A 26,147-nucleotide genomic window follows, 5' to 3' on the forward strand; every position below is an offset into this window, starting at 1 on the left:
GGAGAAATCAAAAGCTTTACAGACAAGTTAAGAGAATTCACCACCACCAAACGAGCATTACAACAAATGCTAAAGGAACTTCTCTGGGGGTAGGCGAGAGAGGCCACAACTAAAAAAAGAAAATCACAAATGGGAAAGCTCAATGGTAAAGGCAAAAATACAGTAAAAGCAGGAAATCATCTATATACAAGTATGACATCAAAACCAGTAACTGTGAGAAGAGAGTACAAATGCAGGAAATGGGAATTACATTTGAAATTAAGAGACCAGCAACTTAAAACAACCTTGTGTGTATGTATGTGTATATAGACTGCTTTATCAAAACCTCATGGGAAATGCAAACCAAAAAACTATAATAGATACACACACACACAAAAAAGCAACCCAAACACAACACTCAAGATGGTCATCAAACCACAAGAGAACAAAAGAAGGGAAGGAAAAAAGACCTACAAAAACAAACCCAAAACAATTAAGAAAATGGTAATAAGAACATACATATTAATAATTACCTTAAATGTAAATGGATTAAATGCTCCAACCAAAAGACACAGACTGGCTGAATGGATACAAAAACAAGACCCGTATATATGCTGTCTACAAGAGACCCACTTCAGATCTAGGGACACATACAGACTGAAAATGAGGGGATGGAAAAAGACATTCCATGCAAATGGAAATCAAAAGAAAGCTGGAGTAGCAGTACTCATATCAGACAAAATAGACTTTAAAATAAAGAGTGTTACAAGAGACAAGGAAGGACACTACATAATGATCAAGGGATCACTCCAAAAAGAAGATATAACAATTGTAAATGTATATGCACCCAATTTAGGAGCACCTCAATATATAAGGCAAATGCTAACAGCCATACATGGGGAAATCAACAGTAATACAGTAATAGCAGGGGGCTTTAATACCCCACTTAAACAAATGGATGTATCATCCAGACAGAAAATTAATAAGGACACACAGGCCTTAAATGACACATTAGATCAGATAGACTTAATTGACATATATAGGGCTTTCCATCCGAAAGCAGTAGAATACACTTTCTTCTCAAGTGCACACGGAACATTCTCCAGGATAGATCACATCTTGGATCACAAATCAATCCTTGGTATTTTAAGAAAATGAAATTATATCAAGCAGGTTTTCCAACTGCAATGCTATGAAATTAGAAATCATTCTAATAAATTAGAAATCTAATTATTGTATTAGAAATCAATTACAGGGAAAAAACTGTAAAAAACATAAACACATGGAGGCTAGACAATATGTTACTAAATAATCAATTGATCACTGAAGAAATTAAAGAGGAAATAAAAAAATACCTAGAGACAAATGACAATGAAAACATGACGATCCAAAACCTATGGGATACAGCAAAAGCAGTTCTAAGAGGGATGTTTACAGCAATACAGTCCTACCTCAAGAAACGGGAAAAATCTCAAATAAACAACCTAACCTTACACCTAAAGCAACTAAAGAAAGAAAAACAAACAAAACCCAAAGTTAGTAGAAGGAAAGAAATCATAAAGATCAGAGCAGAAATGAATGAAATAGAGATGAAGAAAACAATAGAAAACATCAATGAAATTAAAAGCTGGTTGTTTGAGAAGATAAACAAAACTTACAAACCTTTAGCCAGACTCATCAAGAAAAAAAAGGGAGAAGACTCAAATCAATAAAATTAGAAATCAGTAAGGAGAAGTTACAACTGACACCACAGAAATACAAAGGATCATAAGGGACTACTACAAGCAACCATATGCCAACAAAATGGACAACTTAGAAGAAATGGACAAATTCTTAGAAAGGTACAACCTTCCAAGATTGAACCAGGAAGAAATAGAAAATATGAACAGACCAATCACAAGTACTGAAATTGAAACTGTGATTAAAAATCTTCCAACAAACAAAAGTCTAGGACCAGATGGCTTCACAGGCAAATTCTATCAAACATTTAGAGAAGAGCTAACACCTATTCTTCTGAAACTCTTCCAGAAAGCTGCAGAGGAAGGAACACTCCCAAGCTCATTCTACAAGGCCACCATCACCCTGATGCCAAAACCAAAGATATCCCAAAAAAAGAAAATTACAGGCCAATATCACTGATGAACATAGACATAAAAATCCTCAACAAAATACTAGCAAACTGAATCCAATAACACATTAAAAGGATCATACACCTTGATCAAGTCGGTTTTATCCCAGGGATGCAAGGGTTCTTCAGTATCTGAAAATAATCAGTGTGATACACCAACATTAACAAACTGAAGAATAAAAAACATATGATCATCTCAATAGAAAAAGCTTCTGACAAAATTCAACACCCATTTATGATAAAAAAAACTCTCTAGAAAGTGGGCACAGAGGGAACCTCCCTCAACATAATAAAGGCCATATATGACAAACCCACAGCAAGCATCATTCTCAATGGTGAAAAACTGAAAGCACTTCCTCTAAGATCAGGAACAAGACAAGGATGTCCACTCTCGCCACTTTTAGTTAACATAGTTTTGGAAATCCTAGCTGTGGCAATCAGAAAAGAAAAAGAAATAAAAGGAATCCAAATTGGAAAAGAAGAAGTAAAAGTGTTACTGTTTGCAAGGTGACATGAGATTCTACACAGAAAGTCCTAAAGATGCTACCAGAAAACTACTAGAGGTCATCAATAAATTCAGTAAAGTTTCAGGATACAAAATTAATGCACAGGGCTTCCCTGGTGGCGCAGTGGTTGGGAGTGTGCCTGCCGATGTGGGGGGCATGGGTTTGTGCCCTGGTACAGGAGGATCCCACGTGCCGTGGGGCGCCTGGGCCCATGAGCCATGGCCGCTGGGCCTGCGCATCCGGAGCCTGTGCTCTGCGACGGGAGGGGCCACGGCGGTGGGAGGCTGGTGTACCGCAAAAAAAAAAAAAAAAAAAAATTAATGCACAGAAATCTCTTGCATCTGTACACTAACAACGAAAGATCAGAAAGAGAAATTAACATTCCCACCCATGGCAATTTACAAATTCAGTGCAATCCCTATCAAATTACCAATAGCATTTTTCACCAAACTGGCACAAAAAATTCTAAAATTTATATCGAAACACAGAAGACCCCAAACAGCCTAAGAAATCCTGAGAAAGAAAAGTTGAGCTGGAGGAATCAGACTCCATGATCAGACTATACTACAAGCCTACAATAATTAAAACAGCATGGTCCTGGCACAAAAACAAATATAGATCAATGGAACATGATAGAAAGCCCAGAAATAAACCCACATACATATGGTCAACTAATCTACAACAAAGGAGGCAAGAATTTACAATGGCGAAAAGACATTAATAAATAGTGCTGGGAAAACTGGACAGCTACATGTAAAAGAATGAAATTAGAATACTCCCTAATACCATACACAAAAATAAACTCAAAATGCATTAAAGACCTAAAGGTAAGACTAGATACTATAACTCGTACAGGAAAACATAGGCGGAACACTCTTTGACATAAATCATAGCAATATCTTTTTCAATCCTCTTTTAGAGTAATGACAACAAAAACAAACAAATGGGACCTAATTAAAGTTAAAAGCTTTTGCACAACAAAGCAAACCATAAACAAAACGAAAAGACAACCCACAGAATGGGAGAAAACATTTGCAAACGATGCAACTGATAAGGGATTAATCTCCAGAATTTACAAACAGCTCATGCAGCTCAATATCAGAAAAACAAACAAGCCAATCAAAAAATGGGCAGAAGACATAAATAGACATTTCTCCAAAGAAAACATACAGATTGCCAAGAGGCACATGGCTCTTCTGATGACCCTGGAGGTCCTACAGCTCCTCCCCAGAGGCTCCACACATGTCAGCCCAGTGCCAGACAAGGCTCAGCTAGGATCACTAATTTCTCCCAGGGTGAGTTCATCAGGCCACTGGGGCTGATGAACTATGTGGCTAATGCTAGGGTGGCAACTTTGAAACTAAACACTGGCGCCCTGCTGGCCACAGGAGAGCAATAAGGAGAGACAGAAGGGAAGTAGTGCTGATGGAGACCTAGGTCCCAGTTCATCCTGAGGATGGCTATGGGACCCTAAGCTAAGGCTTAGTGTCCCCTTCATCTGCCTTTCCCCTGCCCTGGTGGTTCTGGTTTTGTCTTTGATGGCATCAATTATAACAAATGACACATGAGGCAGTAAAGCAAAGTGGTTTAGGCAGATGTTTTGGAGGCGTCAGACTGCGTTTGAATCATCATGGTACCCCCTTCCTAGCTGTGTGACGTTGGGCAAATAGCTTAACCTCTCTGAGCCCCTTTACAGTGGGGGCTATTCACGGGGCTGTTTGGAGGGTGAAATGATATAATGTGCAAGATATGGTTAGCCCAGTGCCTGGCAGTGATACTCCTCCTGTCCTAAGGGGACCTGTGTTGAGCACTTGACATTTGATGAAGGCTCACTCACCTGCATCTGGATCTCACAATCACCCCAGGAGGCAGCCAGTGGTACTGTTTTATTATTCCCATTTTCTAAATGAGAAAACTGAGGCTCAGAGAGGCCAAGATACACAAAATAAATGGCAAAGCCAGAACCTTTAGACCCCAGATTCAGTGCTCTTTCTACCACTCCACTGTCTTCTAGGTGCAATGCATCTTTCAGTCAGCAAAGCAGGTTTACATCCCTTTTCTCTCTGCACACTTGAGAAACCCCAATAAAGAGGCAGTGTGAGCCCATTATATAGATGAGAAAATGGAGGGCGGTAACTGGAGTACTCCTCGCCCTCTCACTGGGGAGCCCCAGCCGGGCGCCAGCTGCTTTGGGTTTAAGCCAGAATCCACAGGCCTGTCTGCCCGTGGCTGATTTTTGTTAGGAGGGGGCCCAGCTGATGGTGTTTCCTCCCGAGGGTGTTGGTCAAAGTCTTCATTCCTCTGCCCTCCCTCCCCCTGCCCTTGTTCCTTATTACTGTTCAAGCTGCTGTGTTTAGAACACAACCAGGGATCTTCTTGGTTCAACATTTCATGGGGTGGAGGGGCAGAGGAGAAGAGATCCTTTTAAAATAACTACTGACCAAAGAAAAGAGGCATTCAGTAAAAGTGACAAGCGTGGCCACAGGATTTCCTAACCCTTCTTGCTTTTTTCCTCCCAGTGGGGAAAGTACCCATTTGTATTTCACTGGCCAGCAACCAAAGAACAGCGTATCTGGGAACCTCCTCCACATCTCCAGCTGCCTGTGGCCAATGCCTGCAAGCCCCTGTCAGAGCTGCTTGTTCACTGGGATGCAGCCTCCCCACACCATGAGAAACTGACTCGAGACAAACTTCCTGAACCTGTTGGCTTGGGTCCACTGTGACCCCCTAGTTTGTGAGAAGGTCTGGGTGGGCATTCAGGGTTTCAAGTCAATTCCATAGCAGAGTCCCAGGCTGGACATGGGAGGTCGCTAGTGAGGCTGGTGGGGAGTATTGTGCAGCTAGCCAGGGAACCGTGTCAGCAGATCAGATATTCGTGCTGGCCCACCGGTGGCATGATGCCAGCCACTCCACTTGGCAAATGCCTCCAGGGGGAGATCCCGGCAGGACTTAGCACCAACAGAGCTAAGAGCCACTCAGGATCCAGGCTGACCAGAGACACAGGTACTGGGGCTGGCTCACAACTGGGAAACCACTGGGTTTGGTAGCAGTTCAAAAAAGTGACACACCCAATCCTATAACTTCTGATTTTTGGCCCAATACCAGCCTCGCCTCATACTGCAAAGTGCTGAAGCCAACTCCACCAAGGAAGGCAAGCAGGTAACACGTTGCCGTGCACTCACCACGTGCCATGTACTGTGCTCAGCATTGCAGCCGTATTTCATGAAATCCTTACAATAGACTGAGGAGATGGGTACTCTTGAGACCCCTTTTTACAGATGAAGAAGCTGAGGCTCCAAGGGGTCATGTAATTTTCCCAGATCCCACAGCCAGCAAAGAAAGGCTCTAGAGTCTGAGCCAAGATGCTTGACCAGTTTTCTCTCCACTGTGCCACCCGCAACACTCTGGCATTTTATCTATCAGTTCTTAATTAAAACTGCTATACTGTATGAAAATAGACTTAGGTGAGGTCACATCATGCATGAATTCAGAGTCATCTGAGCATTTAGAAGAAAGAGATCAACCAGAATGGTGGGCTGAATCTGGGCACTCCCTGCACTTCATCTCCTGTCCTTTTCCCAAACCCAGGGTGCCAGGGGGCACCACCAAGTCATTTTACAGAGAGAGGACATAGCACAGGTACCTGGGCTCAAAGAGCTCTGCTCCCCTGACAGCCCACCTGGTGCTCCGAGGCTGCCCTCCATCCCCCACACCTCCTCCCTGCACTGCACCCAGCTCAGCAGCAGGTGAAAAAGAAAAGAAACCGTCTTACTTCTCAGCTGTGCCTGTGCCATTGGGAAGGGAACTCGGGCGCAGTGTTGCTGGGTCCTCACTCCACCAGAGTTCCAGACTAGCAAGGAGGGCCGCCTCCAAGGGCGGTTCCTAAAGCCCTGGGGATGAAACGTGCCACCAAGTGAGGCAGCTCCACATTCCTGTTTATTCTGGTATCAATAAAAAGGAACTGTTACTATAGTAACGGGTATTGCACTTGGTACTTGGCCACTTCCCTGATGTGGAACACCGTGTCCAGGCCACATGCCGGGGAGGCACAAATAAATACTGATTTTGTCAGACTGTTGAGGAATAAGAACGCGCCAAGCTTTGTTCTGAGCGACCTAGCTCATGTAGAGGCATTTCCCTTGTTTCTAATGGGAGAGTCAGCAAGAATGCATTCTGGTATTTCCCTGATGGAGAGGGAGCCAAGCTTCCTGCCGCAGTGTTCAACTCTTCAGGAGAAAATGGCTGTCAGTGCAAAAGGAGGGGAAAGTATGCTGGGTCAGGTCCAGGTAATCCACTTATGGGCCAGAAACTCCATCCATGTTATTTACACGTTACCCTGAACTTCAACTGAACATCAGACAGGAGCCAACAGGACGTTGCACAGGAGAGAGCAGGGCAGTAGAAGCTGACCGGCTCTGGGCCAGGCTGGTCCTCGTGTAATTCCCTGCTCGGCTTGGGCACCAGCCCCTTTGGCAGCCAGTTAACACCCCTGAGCCTTGGTTTCTGTGTTTGTCAAATGTGGAGAACAGGGTGATTGAGAGGAAACACAGATGATATGACATTTGTGAAAGCATGTAGTCAATGCTCAGCAAGTAGGACTCTTCCTACAGAGAGAGCTGGACTCAGTGTGATCAGAGGGCAGGGCCCCAGCATGCAGCACTGTGCTTGGCAGAATCTGTGTTCCATAGATCTTGGTTCAATAAGTCAATGTGTGAGTCTGAAAATAAAGAACGTGTGTAGATGCTGAAGGCCAACATGGGTACTTACAGATAACAAAGGCATTCTCCTAATTTCAGAATCAGTGTTCACCTGAAAACGTGGAAGTGTTTTCTGGCTTTTGCTGTCATTCTTAATCCTCTAGCAAGGAAGCTGGCATCTACCAGTTAAACTTGGCCCTCTTCCCACCTTTACTGCCTCGTGAAGAGTCTTGGTTGGCTGGGAAGTGATTAGGCCCAGGACATACATCAAGTATGAATGCAGGCATTAAAATGCAATTTTGCTTCTATAAATATATTAGCAAACTGAATTCAACAACACATAAAAAGGACCATACGCCATTATCAAGCTGGATTCATTCCAGGGTCACAAGGATGGTTCAACATACACAAATCAATCAATGTGGTACACCATATCAACGAAAGACAAAAACCATATGATCATTTCAATAGATGCAGAAAAAGCATTTGATAAAATTGAACATCCATTCATGGTAAAAACTCTCGCCGAAGTGGGTATAGAGGGAACATATCTCAATAATAAAAGCCATTTATGACAAACCCACAGCCGATATAATACTCAACAGTGAAAAGCTGAAAGCTTTCCCATTAAATTCTGGAACAAGAGGAGGATGCCCACTCTCACCACTTCTATTCAACACAGTATTGGAAGTTCTAGCCATGACACTCTGATGAGAAAAAGAAATAAAAGGTATTCAAATCAGAAGGGAAGAGATAAAATTGTCGTTATATGCAGATGACTTGATACTCTATATAGAAAACCCTAAATACTCCACACAAAAACTATTAGAACTGATAAATGAATTCATCAAGGTAACAGGATACAAGATTAACATACAGAAACCTGTTGAATTTCTTTACACTAACAATGAAATATCAGAAAGGGAAAGATTAAAAAAATCTAATTTAAAATCGCATAAAATAAAAAGAGACCTGGGAACAAACCTAACCAAGGAGGTGAAAGACTTATAGGCTTAGAAATATAAAACATTAATAAAGGGAATCAAGATGATTCAAAGAAATGGATATATGTCCCATGCTCTTGGATTAGTAGAATTAATATTCTTAAAATGTCCATACTACCCAAAGCGATCTACAGATTTTTTTTTTCTATTTTTTAGCCACACTGCATATGAGGGATCTTAGTTCCCTGACCAGGGATTGACCCCATGCCCCCTGCAGTGGAAGTGCAGAGTCTTAACCACTGGACCACCAGGGAAGTCCAGCAGTCTACAGATTTGATGTGATCCATATCAAATTACCCATGACATTTTTCACAGAACAAGAACAAATAATCCTAAAATGTATATGAAACAGCAAAAGACCCAGAATTGCCAAAACACTCCTGAGGAAAAAGAACAAAGCTGGAGGCATAACTCTCCCAATACTACAAAGCTGCAATAATCAAAACAGCATGGTATTGGCACAAAAACAGACATATGGATCAATGGAACAGAATAAAGAGCCCAGAAATAAACCCACACACCTATGGACAATTAATCTTCAACAAAAGAGGCAAGAATATACAATGGGGAGATGACAGTCTCTTCAGCAAGTGGTGTTGGGATAGCTGGACAGCCGCACGTAAAGCTGTGAAGTTAGAACACTCCCTCACACCATGCACAAAAATAAACCCAAGCTTAAAGACTTAAACACAAGACATGACACCATAAAACACCAAAAAACTCACAGAAAAAAACAGACAAAATGTTCTCTGACATAAATTGTAGCAATATTTTCTTAGATTAGTTTCCTGAGGCAAAAGAAAAGCAGAATCAAGATGGCAGAGGAGTAGGACGTGGAGCTCATGTATTCCCACAGATACATCAAATATACATCTACAAGGGCTTCCCTGGTGGTGCACTGGTTGAGAGTCCGCCTGCCGATGCAGGGGACGCAGGTTTGTGCCCCGGTCCGGGAGGATCCCGCATGCCGCGGAGCGGCTGGGCCCGTGAGCCATGGCCGCTGAGCCTGTGCATCTGGAGCCTGTGCTCTGCAACGGGAGAGGCCACGGCAGTGAGAGGCCCGCGTACCGCAAAAAAAAAAAAAAAAAAACATCTACAAGCGGAATGATTCGCACAGAACATCTACTGAACGCTGGCAGAAGATCTCTGACTTCCGAAAGGGCAAGAAAACCTCTATGTAACCAGGTAGGACAAAAGAAAAAAGAAAGAAAAAAAAAAAAAAAGAGGGAAAGGAATCAGAATGGGACCTGTGCCCCAGGGAGGGAGCTGAGAAGGAGGAAATGTTCCCGCACCCTGGGAAGTCCCCTCACCAGCGGGGAGATCAACCTGGATGGAGGGGGAGCCTCGGAGGAGAGCACAGCAACCGGTTTGTGGAAGGCAAGATGGAGAGTGACCTGCACAGATGGTCAGTATCACTGCCCTGCACCCCGCAGCCTGAGACACTTGTCTGCCGCTGTGGGCAGGGTTTGGGTGCTGAAGCTTGGACTTTGGAGGTCAGACTCAGGGAGAGGACTGGGGTTGGCTGCATGGAGACAGCCTGAAGAGGTTGGAGTGTGGAAACTGAGGGTGCACTCGGAAGAAGCCTGGGCCCTCCAGAGAGGCAAGGCATCATGTTGGAGGGCATGTGAGAACAGGGGCAGGACTGCCATAGGAGCTTCTTTCCCTGTGATCACTCTCTCAGGCAATAGGACACTACCTACCTGAGCTCTGGAGGTGGGTGCAAGCTGCCACCACCTGTGTGGTGGGTTCCAGAGGTGGGCATGGCCATGGCCGCTGCTAAGACACCTGCAAGTGGGCTCTGGTCACTGTTCCTGCTGTCCTGGGAGGGCACGGGCTGCTGCCACCGCCGCTAGAAGAGTCAGAGCAGGTGCTAGGAGACCCAGAAGCAGGCACTAGTCACTGCCCTTGCCATCTGGGGAGTGTGCATGGGTGGCAAAGAGGCGTCAACCACTGCCTCTGCTGTCTCAGGAGTATGTGGGCCATCGTTACTGCTGGGAGACATGGGAGTGGGTGCCAGCTGCTGCCCCTGCTGTCCCAGGGGCATGCAGGCCACTGACACCTCTGGGAGACCTGCACACAGGTGCCAATCACCACCTCCACTGTACCGGGAGTGTGCATGGGGCCACTGCACCTACACACCCCATATCAAGGGGATAACAGCCAGCACATACTGAGGAAAGAGGCATCAAGCATCCAAACTAAAAGCAGCCCCTCGATTCCAGACAAGATGGTGGAGTAGAAGGAGCTGAGCTCACCTCCTCTCATGAAAACACCAAAATCACAAAAAACTGGTGAACAACCATTGACAAAAAAGACTGGAACCTACCAAAACACATATGTTACATCCAAGGACAAAGCAGCAGCCACAATAAGACAGTAGAAGGGGCACTTACGTGATATAATGAAATCCCATGCCCATCAGGTGGGCAACCCACAAACTGAAAAATAATTATATTTCAGAGGTTCACCCACAGGAGTGAGAGTTCTGAGCCCCACGTCGGGCTCCCCAGCCGGAGGGTCTGGCATTGGGAAGAGGAGCCCCCAGAGCATTTGGCTTTGAAGGCCAACAGGACTTGAATGCAGGAGCTCCACAGGACTGGGGAAAACACAGACTCCACTCTTGGAGGGCGCACACAAGATTTTATGTGCCCTGGGACCCAGCACAAAGCAGTGACTTCACTGGCCCCTGGGCTAGACCTATCTGTGGGTCTTGGAGTGTCTCTTGGGGAGGCGGGGGTTGGCTGTGGCTCACTGTGGGGGCAAGGACACTGGTGGCAGAGGCCAAAGGAATATTAATCAGCATGAGCTCTCCCAGAGGTTGCCATTTTGGCACTGAGACCTGGCCTCACCCAACAACCTGCAGGCTCCAGTGTTGGGATGCCTCAGGCCAAACCACCAGCAGGGGGGTAACACAGCCCCACCCATCAGTAGACAGGCTGCTTAAAGTTGTACTGAGCTCACAGGCACCGCTAAACGTACCCTTTGACACAGTCCTGCCCACAAGAGGGACAAGACCCAGCTCCACCCACCAGTGGGCAGGCACCAGTCCCTCCTACCAGGAAGCTTGCAGGAAGCCCCTGCGCCAACCTCACACACCAGGGGCCAGACACCAGCAGCAAGAGGAACTACGATCCTACAGACTGGAAAGGAGACCACAGACACAGAAAGTTTGACAAAATGAGACAGCAGAGAAATTATATATATATATATAGAGAGAGAGAGAGAGAGACAGAGAGAGACAGAGAGAGAGAGAGACTGCTATATCAAAAGCTCATGGTAAAAAAAAAAAAAAGCTCATGGTAAGCACAAACCAAAAATCTACAAGAGATACACACACAAAAAAAGAAAAAGCAATCCAAGCACAACACTAAAGATAGTCATCAAATCACAAGAGAACAAAAGAGGGAGAAAAAAGACCTACAAAAATAAATTCAGAACGATAAGCTAACAAAATGGCTATAAGAACATACATATCGATAATTACCTTAAATGTAAAGGGATTAAATGCTCCAACCAAAAGACGTAGACTAGCGGAATGGATACAAAAACAAAACCTGTGTATATGCTGTCTACAACATACCCACTTCATATCTAGGGACACATACAGACTAAAAGTGAGGGGATGGAAAATGGTATTCCATGCAAATGGAAATCAAAAGAGAGCTGGAGTAGCAATACTCATATCAGACAAAACAGACTTTAAAATAAAGACTGTTACATGAGACAAGGAAGGACACTACATAACGATCAAGGGATCAATCCAAGAAGAAGATATAACAATTTGTAAACATATATGCACCCAACACAGGAGCACCTCAATATATAAGGCAAATGCTAACAGCCATAAAAGGAGAAATTGACAGTAACACAATAATAGTGGGGGACTTTAATAACCCACTTACATGAATGAACAGATCATCCAGACAATCAATAAGGACACATAGGCCTTAAATGACACATTAGACCAGATGGACATAATTGATATTTATAGAACATTCCATCCAAAAGGTGAAGAATACACATTCTTCCCAAGTGCACATGGAATGATCTCCAGGATTGATCACATGCTGGGCCACAAAGCAAGTCTCAGTAAATTTAAGAAAATTGAACTCATATCAAGCATCTTTTCCAACCACAATGCTTTGAGATTAGAAATCAATTACAGGAAGAAAAACTGTAAAAAACACAAACACATGGAGGCAAAACAACATGCTACTAAACAACCAATGGATCACTGAAGAAATAAAGAGGAAATAAAAAAATACCTAGAGACAAATGAAAATGAAAGCATGATGATCCAAAACCTATGGGAAGCAACAAAATCAGTTCTAAGAGGAAAGTTTATATCAATACAGTCTTACCTCAGGAAATAAGAAAAATCTCAAACAAACAACCTAACCTTACACCTAAAGCAACTAAAGAAAGAAGAACAAACAAAACCCAAAGTTAGTAGAAGGAAAGAAATCATAAACATCAGAGCAGAAATAAATGAAATAGAGATAAAGAAAACAATAGAAAAGATCAATGAAACCAAAAGCTGGTTCTTTGAGAAGATAAAGAAAATTGATAAACTTTCAGCCAGACTCATCAAGAAAAAAATCAATAAAATTAGAAATCAATAAGGAGAAGTTACAACTGACACCACAGAAATACAAAGGATCATAAGGGACTACTACAAGCAACTATATGCCAATAAAACGGACAACCTAGAAGAAATGGACAAATTCTTAGAAAGATACAACCTTCCAAGACTGAACCAGGAAGAAATAGAAAATATGAACAGACCAATCACAAGTACTGAACTTGAAACAGTGACTTACAAACTTCCAACAAACAAAATCCAGGACCAGGTGGCTTCGTCACAGGCAAATTCTATCAAACATTTAGAGAATAGTTAACACCTATCCTTCTAAAGCTCTTCCAAAAAAATTGCAGAGGAACACTCCCAAACTCATTCTATGAGGCCACCATCACCCTGATAGCAAAACCACACAAAGATATCACTGATGAACATACACTCAAGAATCCTCAACAAAATACTAGCAAACCAAATCCAACAACACATTAAAAGGATCATACACCATGATCAAGTGGGATTTGTCACAGGGTTGCAAGGATTCTTCAATATCTGAAAATCAGTAAGTGTGGTACATACACCACATTAAGAAACTGAAGAATAAAAACCGTATGATCATCTCAATAGATGCAGAAAAAGCTTTTGACAAAATTCAACCCCCATTAATGATAAAAAAAAAGTTGGAGTAGAGGGAAGTTATCTCAACATAATAAAGGCCATATATGACAAACCCACAGCTAACATCCTTCTCATTGGTGGAAAGCTGAAAGCATTTCCTTAAGGTCAGGAACAAGGCAAGGATGTCCACTGTCACCACATTTATTCAACATAGTTTTGGAAGTCATAGCCATGGCAATCAGAGAAGAAACAAAAGGAATCCAAATTGGAAAAGAAGAAATAAAATTGCCACTGTTTGCAGATGACATGATACTATTTACTATTTAGAAAATCCTAAAGATGCTACCAGAAAAGTACTAGAGCTCATCAGTGAATTTGGTAAAGTTGCAGGGTACAAAATTAATACACAGAAATGTCTTGCATTCCTATACAGTAACAACAAAAGATCAGAAAGAGAAATTAAGGAAACAATCCCATTTACAATCACATCAAAAAGAATAAAATACCTAGGAATAAAGCTACGTAAGGAGACAAAAGACCTGTACTCTGAAAACTATATGACATTGATGAAAGAAATCAAAGATGACACAAATAGATGGAAGGATATCCTGTGTTTCTGGATTGGAAGACTCAATATTGTCAAAATGACTATACTACCCAAGGCAATCTACAGATTTGGTGCATTCCCTATCAAATTACCATGGCATTTTTCAGAGAACTAGAACAAAAAATTTTTAAATTTATATGGAAACACAAAAGATCCTGAATAGCATAAGCAATCCTGAGAAAGAAAAATGAAGCTGGAGGAATCAGACTCCCTGACTTCAGACTATACCACAAAGCTACATTATCAAAATTTTATGGTACTGGCAAAAAATCCAGAAATGTAGATCAGTGGAACAGGACAGAAAGCCCAAAAATAAGCCCATGCACCTATGGTCAATTAATCTACTTCAAAGGAGGCAAGAATATACAGTGGAGAAAAGACAGTCTCTTCAACAAGTGGTGCTGGGAAAACTGGACAGCTACATGAAAAGAATGAAATTAGAACATAACACCATACACGAAAATAAATTCAGAATGGATCAAAGACCTAAATGTAAGGCTGGATACTATCAAACTCTTAGAGGAAAACATAGGCAGAACACTCTTTGCCAGAAATCACAGCAATATCATTTTTGATCCACCTCCTGGAGTAATGACAATAAAAACAAAAATAAACAAATGGGACCTAATTAAACTTAAAAGCTTCTGCACAGCAAAGGAAACCATAAACAAAATGAAAAAGACAACAGAATGGGAGAAAATATTTGCAAACAAAGCAACCAACAAGGTATTAGTCTCCAAAATATACAAACAGTTCATGCAGCTCTATGTCAAAAAAACAAACAACCCGATCATAAAATGGGCAGAAGATCTCAGTAGACGTTTCTCCGAAAAAGATATACAGATGGCCAAAAAGCACATGAAAAGATGCTCAACATCACTAATTTTTAGAGAAATGCAAATCAAAACTACAATGAGCTATCACTTCACACCGGTCAGAGTGGCCACCATCAAAAAGTCTACAAACAATAAATGCTGGAGAGGGTGTGGAGAAAAGGAAACCCTCCTACACTGTTGGGGGGAATGTAAATTGATACAGCTACTATGGAGAACAGTATGGAGGTTCTTTGAAAAACTAAAAATAGAAATACCATATGATCTAGCAATCCCACTCCTGGGCATACATCCGTACAAAATCATAATTCAAAAAGATACACGCACCCCAGTGTTCACTGCAGCACTATTTACAGCAGCCGAGACATGGAAACCACCTAAATGTCCATTGACAGAGAAATGGATAAAGAAGATGTGGTACATATAGACAATGGAATACTACTCAGCCATAAAAAAAGAATGAAATAATACCATTTGCAGGAACATGGATGGACCTAGAGATTGTCATACTGAGTGAAGTAAGTCAGACACAGAAAGACAAATATATGATACCACTTATATGTGAAATCTAAGAAAAAGGGTACAAACAAACATATACAAAACAGAAGTAGAGTCACAAATGTAGAAAACAAACTTATGGTTACCAGGGGATGGGGGTGGGAGGGATAAACTGGGAGCTTGGGATTGACATATACACACTACTATACATAAAATAGATAATTAATAAGAACCTGCTGTATAGCACAGGGAACTCTTCTCAATAGTCTGTGATAGCCTATATGGGAAAAGAATCTAAAAAAAAAAAAGAGTGAAATGTATATGTATATGTATAACTGTATATGTATAATATACATATATGTATATGTATAATATATAATGTATATGTACATATGTATATGTATAACTGATTCACTTTGCTGTACACCCGAAAGTAACACAACATTGCAAATCATCTGTACTCCAATAAAAATTTAAAAAAAAAAAAGAGTGAAATGTTGCCATTTGCAGCCACATGGATGGTCCTAGAGATTATCATACTAAGTGAAGTAAGTCAGACAGGGAAAGAGCCGTATTATATTTGGGTTGGCCAAAAAGTTCATTTGGGTTTTTCCTATGATGTTACAGAAAACCCCAACGAGCTTTTTGGGCAACCCAATATTGTTGGGTTAAATGTGGAATCTAAAAAGTAATACAAATGGACTTATTTACATAACAGAAACAGACTCACAGACCCAGAAAGGAAAATTATGGTTACCAAAGAATGAGGTGGGGTGGGGGGACAAATTAGGAGTATGGGATTAAAAGATACACACTACTATATTTAAAATGGATAAACAATAAGGATTTACTGTATAGCACATGGAACTACATTCAATATCTTATAATATAATGGAAAAGAATCTGAAAAAGAATAGATTTATGTGTACATGTATTCAGCCATATTATATATATAACTGAATCACTTTGCTGTACACCTAAAACTAACACAGTATTGTAAATAAACTCTAAAAATGCAGTTTTGATCCTCTTTGGCCTATGTTATTCATTTAACCAACATTTATTGAGTACCTACTGTGTTCCTGGCACTGTTCCCAGTGTAAATGAGACAGTATCCCTGTGCTCAGGTAACCTACTTTCAAGATGGGGTTCAGACAAAAAAATAAGGAGACAGACAAGAAAATGTAGAGCTGCAATGAACACTGTGATGAAAGGAAGACTGGGCAAGGCGCAAGGGAGGGACTGGGAACTCAGGTAGGGTGGACAGTGGGGAGGCGACATTTTAGGGAGGCTGGAATGGTGAGGAGGAGAGCATTCCAGAGAGTGGGAAGAGCTAGTGGAAAGGCCCCAGCGAGGGAAGGAGCTGGGCATGATGGAAGGAGGCCGGTGGGGTGGAGTGCGGGGTATGAGGGAGATGGAAGGAAGAAGGGGCAGGCAGGTCTGCATGACCTGGGAGCTGTGGCCAAGCCCCCCATTCTGGAGCCACTTCAATTTGCAGGGTCCCAAATCCTCGAGTTGTTTCTCCTTCCTAATTGTTTCTCTTAATGTACTTTGAATGGTGCCTCCCGCAGCTCCCCATCCTGCTGTGGCTTAACTTCACTGAATTCTGATGGTGGAAGACCGCAACCAAATTCTTGTCAAGCACTCTTCACTGCCTCTGGTCCCCACCCACGTGTTGTCCTGCTGTGCAAATGACTAGTACTTGGGGCATGTCCCAGGGCCCACAGTGGCTTGTCTGAACCAATCCCAGTGTCCTCTGACAGGTGGTGGAACAAGACGGATCCTTGGGCGGGAGGACTCTGCTCACCGCCTGAGGCAGACAGACCCCACAGTCGCTCTCACTCCAGAGAAGCAGACTCTCAGTCCTCATACCAGTCATGTCCTCCATCCCCACTTTGTGTTCCCTTTCTTGGAAGATTCTGATGGCAGCCCCAGAGCAATTGAGAACCAAGGAGAGCTGGGCAGGAACCCCGCAAGGTTGGGTGCCATTTTCCCCAGGCAGCTGGGACTCACTGTACTTCTTCCACTAAAGCTCTTCTCATGGTCCAACCTGTGCACAAACCCACCAGCCTCACCCACCAGACCGCCAGCCTGAGCGCCGGGGCCTCACCTTATTCCTCTTAGTATTCCTGTCCCAGTAGCAAGGTGCTCAATAACTAGTATTGACTTGCAGACACCAAAGATGTTGATGTCCCTGAGCTTGTGACAGCATCATCTTGCTGTGTCTGTGCATGTGTGTGAGCACGTGTGTGTGCATGTAACTGTATATGAGGTCAAGCCACCATTTCTCAAGCCATACCCCATCAGTAAGAAATTATGCTACGGCCCATAATGGGATGCCATCAATAGCACATCTATTTATTACCCTAAAAAGATGTCTTCTACATGTTTGGTGAAAAATCAAAGAGCAAAATCATATATAGTCTGATTCCTCTACCCTTTTTTTCCAAGATAAAAAAGTTAGTATATGCATAGAGAACCAATCTGGAGGCATATACACTGAACTGTTTAATGGAAGTCAGTTCTAGACCAACGTATCTCAAATGTCATTACTAGCCTTCAGTCAGAATGAGGGTTAAAATGGAATTACTGGGTCATGTTTCTGGATCACTGTATTAGAATCCATGAGGGAGGGGCCTAGGAGTCTGGAATTTTAACATGTCCCCAGGGGATCTGCTTACGTTGAGGAGTCTGAGCACCACTATTCTACAGCAGAACATGACAGGCCTTTATCCTTTGTCCCAATATTTCTGTAACGTTTGTAGCTTAAAAAAAAAAAAAAAAAAAGCATACATTTCTTTTGTTATCAGAACAAAACAATAAAGGTGAAAAATATGGGAAAGAGCAACCTTTTCCAACCAACCATAGTTAAAAGTCACATCTGGTTCAGTCATGTACATTTTGCATATTGGAAAATAGAGGCCTTTTGGTCAAATGAGGCTTTTAAGAGTTTACTCCAGGTAATGGCCAAATTCAACCCCAGTTCCTGCCTCCTGCCTTGGTCTGTGTGGCTTTTGACGGAGGCCCTCCCATTCTCCCATAAGGTAGGACCCTGGACTGCAGGGGCCTGAGGATCTGAATTTTTGCTCAGCCCCTGGAGGAATGAAAGGGGATCCTGGAGGCTGAGCACACCTGTCCCACACTCCCCTCCTGTCCCTCTGAAGTTCGTTTTCTTGGGAGCTAGAGGAGCTAAAAAGAAGGGGGTAGTGAAGACCAGGAGAGGCATTCATGTGTGGAAGCTGAGGAATTTTCCTGTAGCTATAGTGGGCTAGGGCTGCAGCTTGCATTAAAAAACTCCGAAAACCTCTTTTCCTTTAATTTTTGCTCCCCCTTTCTCCCAGCTGACAGGCACCTGCAGCAGCTTATCTGGGCCTACAAACATCAGACAAGAAGTTTCCATGGCAACTCCAAACTTCCTCCTCAGCCCTGTATTCAGTCTATATCTCCAAGGCCCCTTTTCAAGGCCTTAATGAGCTTTCTGAGAAGCCACCCACAAAATAGCCTTAGGATCCAACCTTCCCCCACCCCCAACATGCTCTTTTCAAAGGACATGGCAGGAGAAGCTGTACTGGCAAGAAAACTTGTCATGGGATCCGTGGAGAGATTATAAAAGGAATGAGCGTTGCCTTTACAACGAGTTTGAACCAGGAAGAATTTACCCGGTGGAGGGATTTCAAGCATGGAAACAGGAAAGTGCAAGGGAGTGGGGAAGAACCAAGAGTCTTATTTCAGAAAGCTGGCTCTCAACCCAGCTGCAGTCAGGCATGGTTAATCTGGTCTCTTAGCTGCAGAAGGACCCTGGGGTGCCCCCGACCTCCAGCATATTTGAATTTACTTGTAGCTAGACAAAATATGGACAGTAGATCGAGGCACGGGGAAAGGGATGTGAGTATGTGAGTGGGTGTGTGTAGAGGGGAACCTGGGCAGACCATGGCTTGTCAAGCCAAGCAAACTTCCATAATGCCTGGCAGTGGGGTTGCCAGATGTAGCTAACAAAAATGCAGCATGTCCCTGCATGTAAATTAATGAAGTTAGAACACGCCCTCACACCATGCACAAAAATAAACTCAAAATGGCTTAAAGACTTAAACATAAGACATGACACCGTAAAACAACTAGAAGAGAGCATACGCAAAACATTCTCTGACACAAATCGTACCAATGTTTTCTTAGGCCAGTCTCGCAAAGCAATAGAAATAAAGACAAAACTAAACAAATGAGGGACCTAATTAAACTTCAAAGCTTTTGCACAGCAAAGGAAACCATAAAAAAAGGGAAAGACAACCTACAGAATGGGAGAAAATATTTGCCAGTGATGCAGCTGTCAAAGGCTTAATCTCCAAAATATACAAACAGCTCATAAAACAACAACAAAATAAACAACCCAGTTGAAAAATGGGCAGAAGATCTAAGACATTTCTCCAAAGAAGACATACAGATGGCCAGTAGGCACATGAAAAGATGTGCAACGTCACTAATTATTAGAGAAATGCAAATCAAATGTACAATGAGGTATCACCTCACACTGGTCAGAATGGCCATCATCAAAAAGCCTACAAATAACAAATGCTGGAGAGGGTGTGGAGAAAAGGGAACCCTCTTGCCCTGTTGGTGGGAATGTAAGTTGGTGCAGCTACTATGGAAAATAGTATGGAGATTCCTCAGGAAACTAAAAATAGAATACCATGATTCAGCAATCCCACTCCTGGGCATATATCCAAACAAAACTATAATTCAAAAAGATACATGTATCCCTATATTCATAGCAGCACTATTCACAGTAGCCAGGACCTGGAAACAACCTAAATGTCCATCAACAGATGAATGGATAAAGAAGATGTGGTACATATATACAATGGAATACTACTTAGCCATAAAAAGAACAAAATAATGCCATTTGCAGCAACACGGATGCAACTAGAGATGATCATACTAAGTGAAGTAAGTCAGAAAGAGAAAGACAAATACCATATGATATCACTTATATATGTGGAACCTAAAATATGACACAAATGAACCTATCTACAAAACAGAAACAGACTCACAGACATAGAGAACAGACTTGTGGTTGCCAAGTGGGAGGGGTGGAGAGGGAGGGATGGACTGGTAGTTTGGGGTTAGTAGATGCAAACTATTACATATAGAATGGATAAACAAGGTCCTACTGTATAGTACAGGGAACTATATCCAATCTCCTGGGATAAACCATAATGGAAAAGAATATAAAAAAGAGTGTATATATGGGTAAAAAAAAAAAATCAGCATGTCCAGTTAAATTTGAACTTCAGATAAGCAACAAATAGTTTTTTAGCATAAGCATACCCATATAATATTTGAGACACACACTAAAATAATATTCATTGTGTATCTGAGATTCAAATTTAACTATTTTATCTGGCATCCCTACTTGGCAGGCAGCAGTGGAAGCTATGACCACCCTTCTGGGTGCAGAGAAGCACAGTTGCTGATGCCCACAGGCATCTGGGGAGGTGTCCCTCAGTCCATGCTGCAGAGAGATGCTTCCCTCCCTAGCAGGAACCTGGGCTGAGCTCCAGGTAGGAAACGAGTCTCAGGTGGACCTTTACTACAGCACTGCATAGCTTACCAGGCATGGCCAAGCATGAGTTATTCCCCAGAGGTGACCCTTCCATCTTAGTGGTTAAGAACATGGGCTCTGGTGTCAACCCAGATACCGATCCTGGCTCCACTGTTGGGTAGCTAGGTGACCTTCAACTTCCTGTTTCCTCGTCTCTAAAATGGGGCATTCTTTTGAGGAATAAAGGAGGTATGACATGGGAAGCCCTTCACACAGTGCCTGCCACAGCGTCAGTGTTCCAAAGTGGTAGCTGTTATCTCAGTAACCCATTTAAAAACAGTAAGATTTTTAAAAACAGTAAGATTTTTATGCAAGTGAAAAAAAATGGGATTAAAAATTAGTCAGTACAATCTCAGCAATGTGAACCACACAACCCCACACAAGTCTCGCACAGCAAAACTGGAAGGAGACCTCCCCTGATATTACCAGTGGTGCTCATGGTGAGTGTGATTATGGGTAAGGCTTCCCCCTCTTCAGTCTCCATTTTCCAGAACATTCATGATGAACATGTATTACTTTAATACTAAGAAATTATTTTAAAGTAACTTGGAATGAAAAATTTTCTCGAAGCATTGTATTACTTGTTGCATGCTTCCAGGCTACTGTAAATGAACATGGCTGCCGTCTTGGGTTTGATTCTATAATCCCATCCTTGGGGGCTTCTAAAAGAAGGAGGCTCTTGCCTCTTTCAGTAAATGGCCCAGCTGGCTCCTCACCCCACTCTTACTTCTTGCTCTTCCTTGTGTGAGACAAGCCAGAGTAGTGGCTGCAGAGGCACATGGCCCTGGGTTTGGATCTCAGCTCCACCCTTGACTGGCTGTGTGACCTTAGACAAGTCAAGTTACCTTCTGAGGCTCCGTTTCCTCATGTTTTAAAATAGAGGTTAATAGTACTTACCTCCCTGAGAGGAGGGACTTATCCATTTAATTTATCAGCACATCCCTGTGCCTCGCATAGGGCTTAGTGCATAATAGTGGTCAACAATATTGGTTAAATGAATAAATGAATGAAGTTGATGAGAAGACAGATCTACAGTATTTGTCAGAGAGAGTGGCAATAGCTAGTGACCAGCAATCATTTGCCATTATTACTATTCTCAGAAGACGGGCAGACTTCGCATAGATGGACCAAAGTTTGAACGTGCTTTCTACATGTTAGTGGGATAGAAGAGTTCCTGTAGCAGGACCCTGGGCACGCTGCTTGAGCTCTCTGAGCCTCAGTGTCCTCATCTATGAAATGGGGATGACAATCAGCAGTGACTTTGAAGGATTGTGAAGACTGAGTCAGTAGCACAGTGCAAGCGGTCCCTCCATGAGGCGCCAGTAACCAGCCTCTGCTGCCTTCCTGACTTACAGCTGTGTGTGGTACAGTTGCCGGGCAAGCATGTGGCCCCTGGAACGACTCTGGTATGTCTGCTATTCTGGCTGTGTTGCGAGTGGAAAATGTGACTGTTTGAGGAAGCCTCACAGCTGCAGTTCCAGGTTGAGGGAACACAGGATCTTCAGGTTAGAGATACCCTATTCTCAGTGAAAAGAAAGGAACTGGATAGGGACACCTAGGAAGAGTGTTTTGTAGGGACATTTCTGGAGCTGAGGTTTGAAATCAGCCTCTTCGAATTATCGAGCTCCTCGCTTCCTGCCTGCCCTGGCTCAGCCAAGGTTTAAGGTACCCCGCTCCAGGAAGGCGCCGCCAGTCCTGAAGTCTTGCCTAGACCGTGCTTTTGGACTTAGAGAACCGTTGTTTCAAAGCTCCCAAGCAGTAACTCCGCGGCGGGATCTCCCCGGGGCGGGGCCAACCTAAGGAAGAAACGCCAATCGGTCCCAGAGCCGACTACGCGCGGGCGGCGGGCGAGCCCCGCTCCTGCAGGCCCGCGGCCAGCCGCTCCGGCTCGCCTAGCGCTTTCGGCTGCAGGCGTCAGTGGGCAGGACTACCGGGTGGGGTAGGTTCCTTGCCCAAGGCAGAGGTTAGCTTGCCTCGGGAGCCCAAGGCCCTTGAGGTTTTCTAATCACACACCCCCAGCTGGCAGGGAGCCGGCAGGAGACCGATTTTCACCCCCTCTGAACGTCTCTCTCCAAGCACAGAGTCCGGAAGGAAACACCCCAGATGCTTACAGTGGGCATGATTTTTCTTCTTTCTACATCCCTGTACGTACCAAATTATTTTCACACTGGCCCTATATTACTTTCGTTTCATTTTCCTAAATAAACAAACTATTGTCCAGAGTAGAAAAGTAGTATGTGCTTACTGCAAATGAGTAAAAACACAAATTAAAAAAACACTTATCCAACTCGCATACTCGAAAACAATCACCAGGCGTTTCTTTCCAAATCGTTTTCTCCTTAAATGCATACCTATAGAAAACCCGTTCCTCACCTTCCTGTAACTTGTTCTCCCCTCGCCCTTTCCCCTCACTGGACATTGGAAGTCCTTCACCAGCGGGCTTGCGCTTCTTTACGCCCCACCGCGCGCTACCAGTCTTACCCATGTCCGTTCTCCCACGCCTACCAATGCCTCCCTCCCCCACTTTGTGTGAGTCTCTGCTTAAGGGGCTGGCCAGGAGGTGGAAGCTTGCGGGACTTTTGTAGTCAGGGAACACTGAGTGTGCGTATGTGCGCGCGCACCGCAAGTGCATACAAAGGAATAAAGCAATATATCTAATAAGGGTAGATCCCCAAAAGGACGAATGTAGGAAGGAAAGAAGGAATGAAAGTAAGGAAAGAAGAAAAAAAGTAATTAAAAAGAATGGAAGAACGGAGGATGGAAGGAAAGGAAAGGAGGAAAGCAGACCAGTAAAGAAGGACCGAGGCGCCCTGCTAGCCAGGGGCTGAGGGCAGTGCTCCCGCCATGCCCTCCTCGCGCTCTCCCGGAGGCGGGGGGCCGGGTAGACTTGCCCCCACTTACCGGACCTGAGCAGCACGGCCCGGTAGAGGCCGGTGGCCTCGCTGGCCCCCCGGACCCGCTCGCTCAGCCTCTGCGCCATGCGCCGGTGCACGGGTCTGCGGAGCCGGCACTGCAGGCTGGGAGCGCACCGCGGAGTGCAGTCCCGGGTCGGAGCGCCTCCGTGACGGTGACGCTGCCCGAGAACCAAACCCCGCCGCGGATCAGGTTACAGTGGCTGCCAGAGGGCCAGGCCCAGAGGCGCCCGCGGGGGAGGGACAGGGGCAGGGACCAGGTAGGTATCCCTGCCCAGGCAGCAGACTGGGCGCGGGTAAGCGTCTGGCATGAGGACTCCTAGCTTCAGGGTTCCAGGGCCAAGGTGAGAACCCGGTGTCCTGATTTCCAGCCTCGGTCTCCTACCTACTCTTCTCTATTTCCCTGGCCGCTGGCCTTGTTGAATGCTACAAGCGGGTGTGGGGTTCTGAAGTGCCACCCCTGGGATCAGGTCCAGCGCCACTAATTAATAGCTGTGTGACCCTACGATTTAGTTATCTATTCTCACAGAGCCTCAGTTTTCTCATCTGTAAAATGGGGATAACCATGGTACTCATCTCTCAGGTATGAGGGTAACCAACACATTATCTCTATCTCTAAGCACAGTGGCTAGCACAGAACACTATATATTGGTATTTTTTTGAAAAGTGTTCCAAGGCATCCTGTGGTGGGTGACACTGAGAAGTGGGGGCTTTGCTGGGGGAAGAAAGTTAGGATGGGAAGCCCGTGGGATTCCACAAGACTGATTTCTCTGGCTTTGTGAAATTCCTTTAACATCCAGAAATGGGAGGACCAACCAAGAGTCTAAAGGTGGAGGGGCAAAGTCAAGCAGATAGTTTGGAAAATATAAGAGAACAACAACTTTGATTATCTACCCTGTGTCTGGTGCTAAGTTTCTTCTAAAACAAAAACTAATGTTCATGTGCTTTATGTCCTATTTTGTTTCATCTTCACAATCCTATGAATTAGGGCCTATTAGTTTTCCAATTTACAGAAGAGGAAACAGGCTCAGAGAGGTTAAGCAGTTTATCTGAGGTCACACAGTGTGGAGCTGTCATACAAACTCAGATGGTCTGACCTCAGAAATGGGCCACCCTGTTGCCGCTCCGTTATCTTATTTACTCTTCACGAAAACACTGAAAGGTAAGTATGTTAACATGAATGTAGGAATCCCATCCAAGATACCACCTTAGAGATGATGTAGTTGAGACTCAGGGAGGTGAGGTGGCTTGCTCATGCTCAAAGAGCTAGTTGGAGGAATCAACATCCAGTTCAGTTCTCCACCCACAAAACCAATGCCCCTGAAATCTATAGACTGCTCTCCACACACACCGCCGGCGCCCCCCGGAGCTGTCCAGGGTACTGGATGGCCTCTGTTTAAGGCTGTGTCTGTGGATCAGTCTTGAGCTGGCTGCCGGGGCCTTGGCCACACAGTACCACCTCCCTCTGCCTCTGGGTCCTCTCCAGCCTTGGTGCCACCTAGGCCAGCTGCCAACCAAGTTGTCTCTGGCTCTCCCTTGAGCACTGCCCAGGCCCAGCTTCTGCTCTGACTCAGAGGTCCCTGTCATCACACAGAATCCCAAGGACCAAAGTGACACACTTTGATCTTTGGATACCTCAGTCATTGGCCAGACTGATCATGTTTCTTATCAACAACCAGCCACCACGAGTGCCAGGCACCATGCCAGACATTTGGCATTCACTATCTCATATCCATTCTTCAAAGGATGAAATTATATCTAATGTACCATTCATCTCATTTAACCCACTCTTTGATCAAGCATGGTTATGCCCCTTCTAGAGATGAGGAAAATAAGGCTCAAGTGACTTGCCCAAGATCACATAACTAGTTAGTCGTGGAGAAGGAATTTGAACCCAGATGGTGCCAAAGCTTTTACTGCAGGAGGAAAACCAAGCCAGCTATTGAACAAGGTGCGGGTTTAGGAAAATTATGACTGAGGAATGTGCTTTGACAGAGCATTACCAAAAGATTAACTCTGGTTGCATCCCCAAGGAATTCTAGGCGGGTCTGACTTACCTGATCCATTTAGTCTCTGCTTCTCATTTTCATTATGAAATATGGCCCCAGGAGAGTATTCTTTCTGTGAACAGAAAGAAAGTAGGTGGAGGTGAGGACCCTCTGTTCCTTGCCAGGGGGAGGAGTGAAGAGATAT

General features: G+C 44.0%; 1 protein-coding gene across 2 annotated transcripts in view; it reads right to left on the minus strand.

Moving 5' to 3' along the window:
- The window catches only part of FAM107A (family with sequence similarity 107 member A), a 36,383-nt gene extending 12,238 nt beyond the window's left edge, over positions 1-24,145 (minus strand). Inside the window, exon 1 of one of the 2 annotated variants that reach the window (XM_027121250.1) lies at positions 23,944-24,145. In XM_027121250.1, the coding sequence (XP_026977051.1) occupies positions 23,944-24,022 (79 nt within the window). In that variant the 5' untranslated portion in view covers positions 24,023-24,145. Of the gene's footprint in view, positions 1-6,385; positions 6,826-23,943 lie in introns of those variants that run through there. The other variant, XM_027121251.1, reaches the window with a different exon arrangement.
- Positions 24,146-26,147: the final 2,002 nt, after the last annotated feature.

Source organism: Aethalodelphis obliquidens, unplaced genomic scaffold (assembly GCF_003676395.1).
Source record: "Aethalodelphis obliquidens isolate GAN/ISIS:26980383/991018 unplaced genomic scaffold, ASM367639v1 scaffold22, whole genome shotgun sequence".
NCBI classification, from domain to species: domain Eukaryota; kingdom Metazoa; phylum Chordata; class Mammalia; order Artiodactyla; family Delphinidae; genus Aethalodelphis; species Aethalodelphis obliquidens.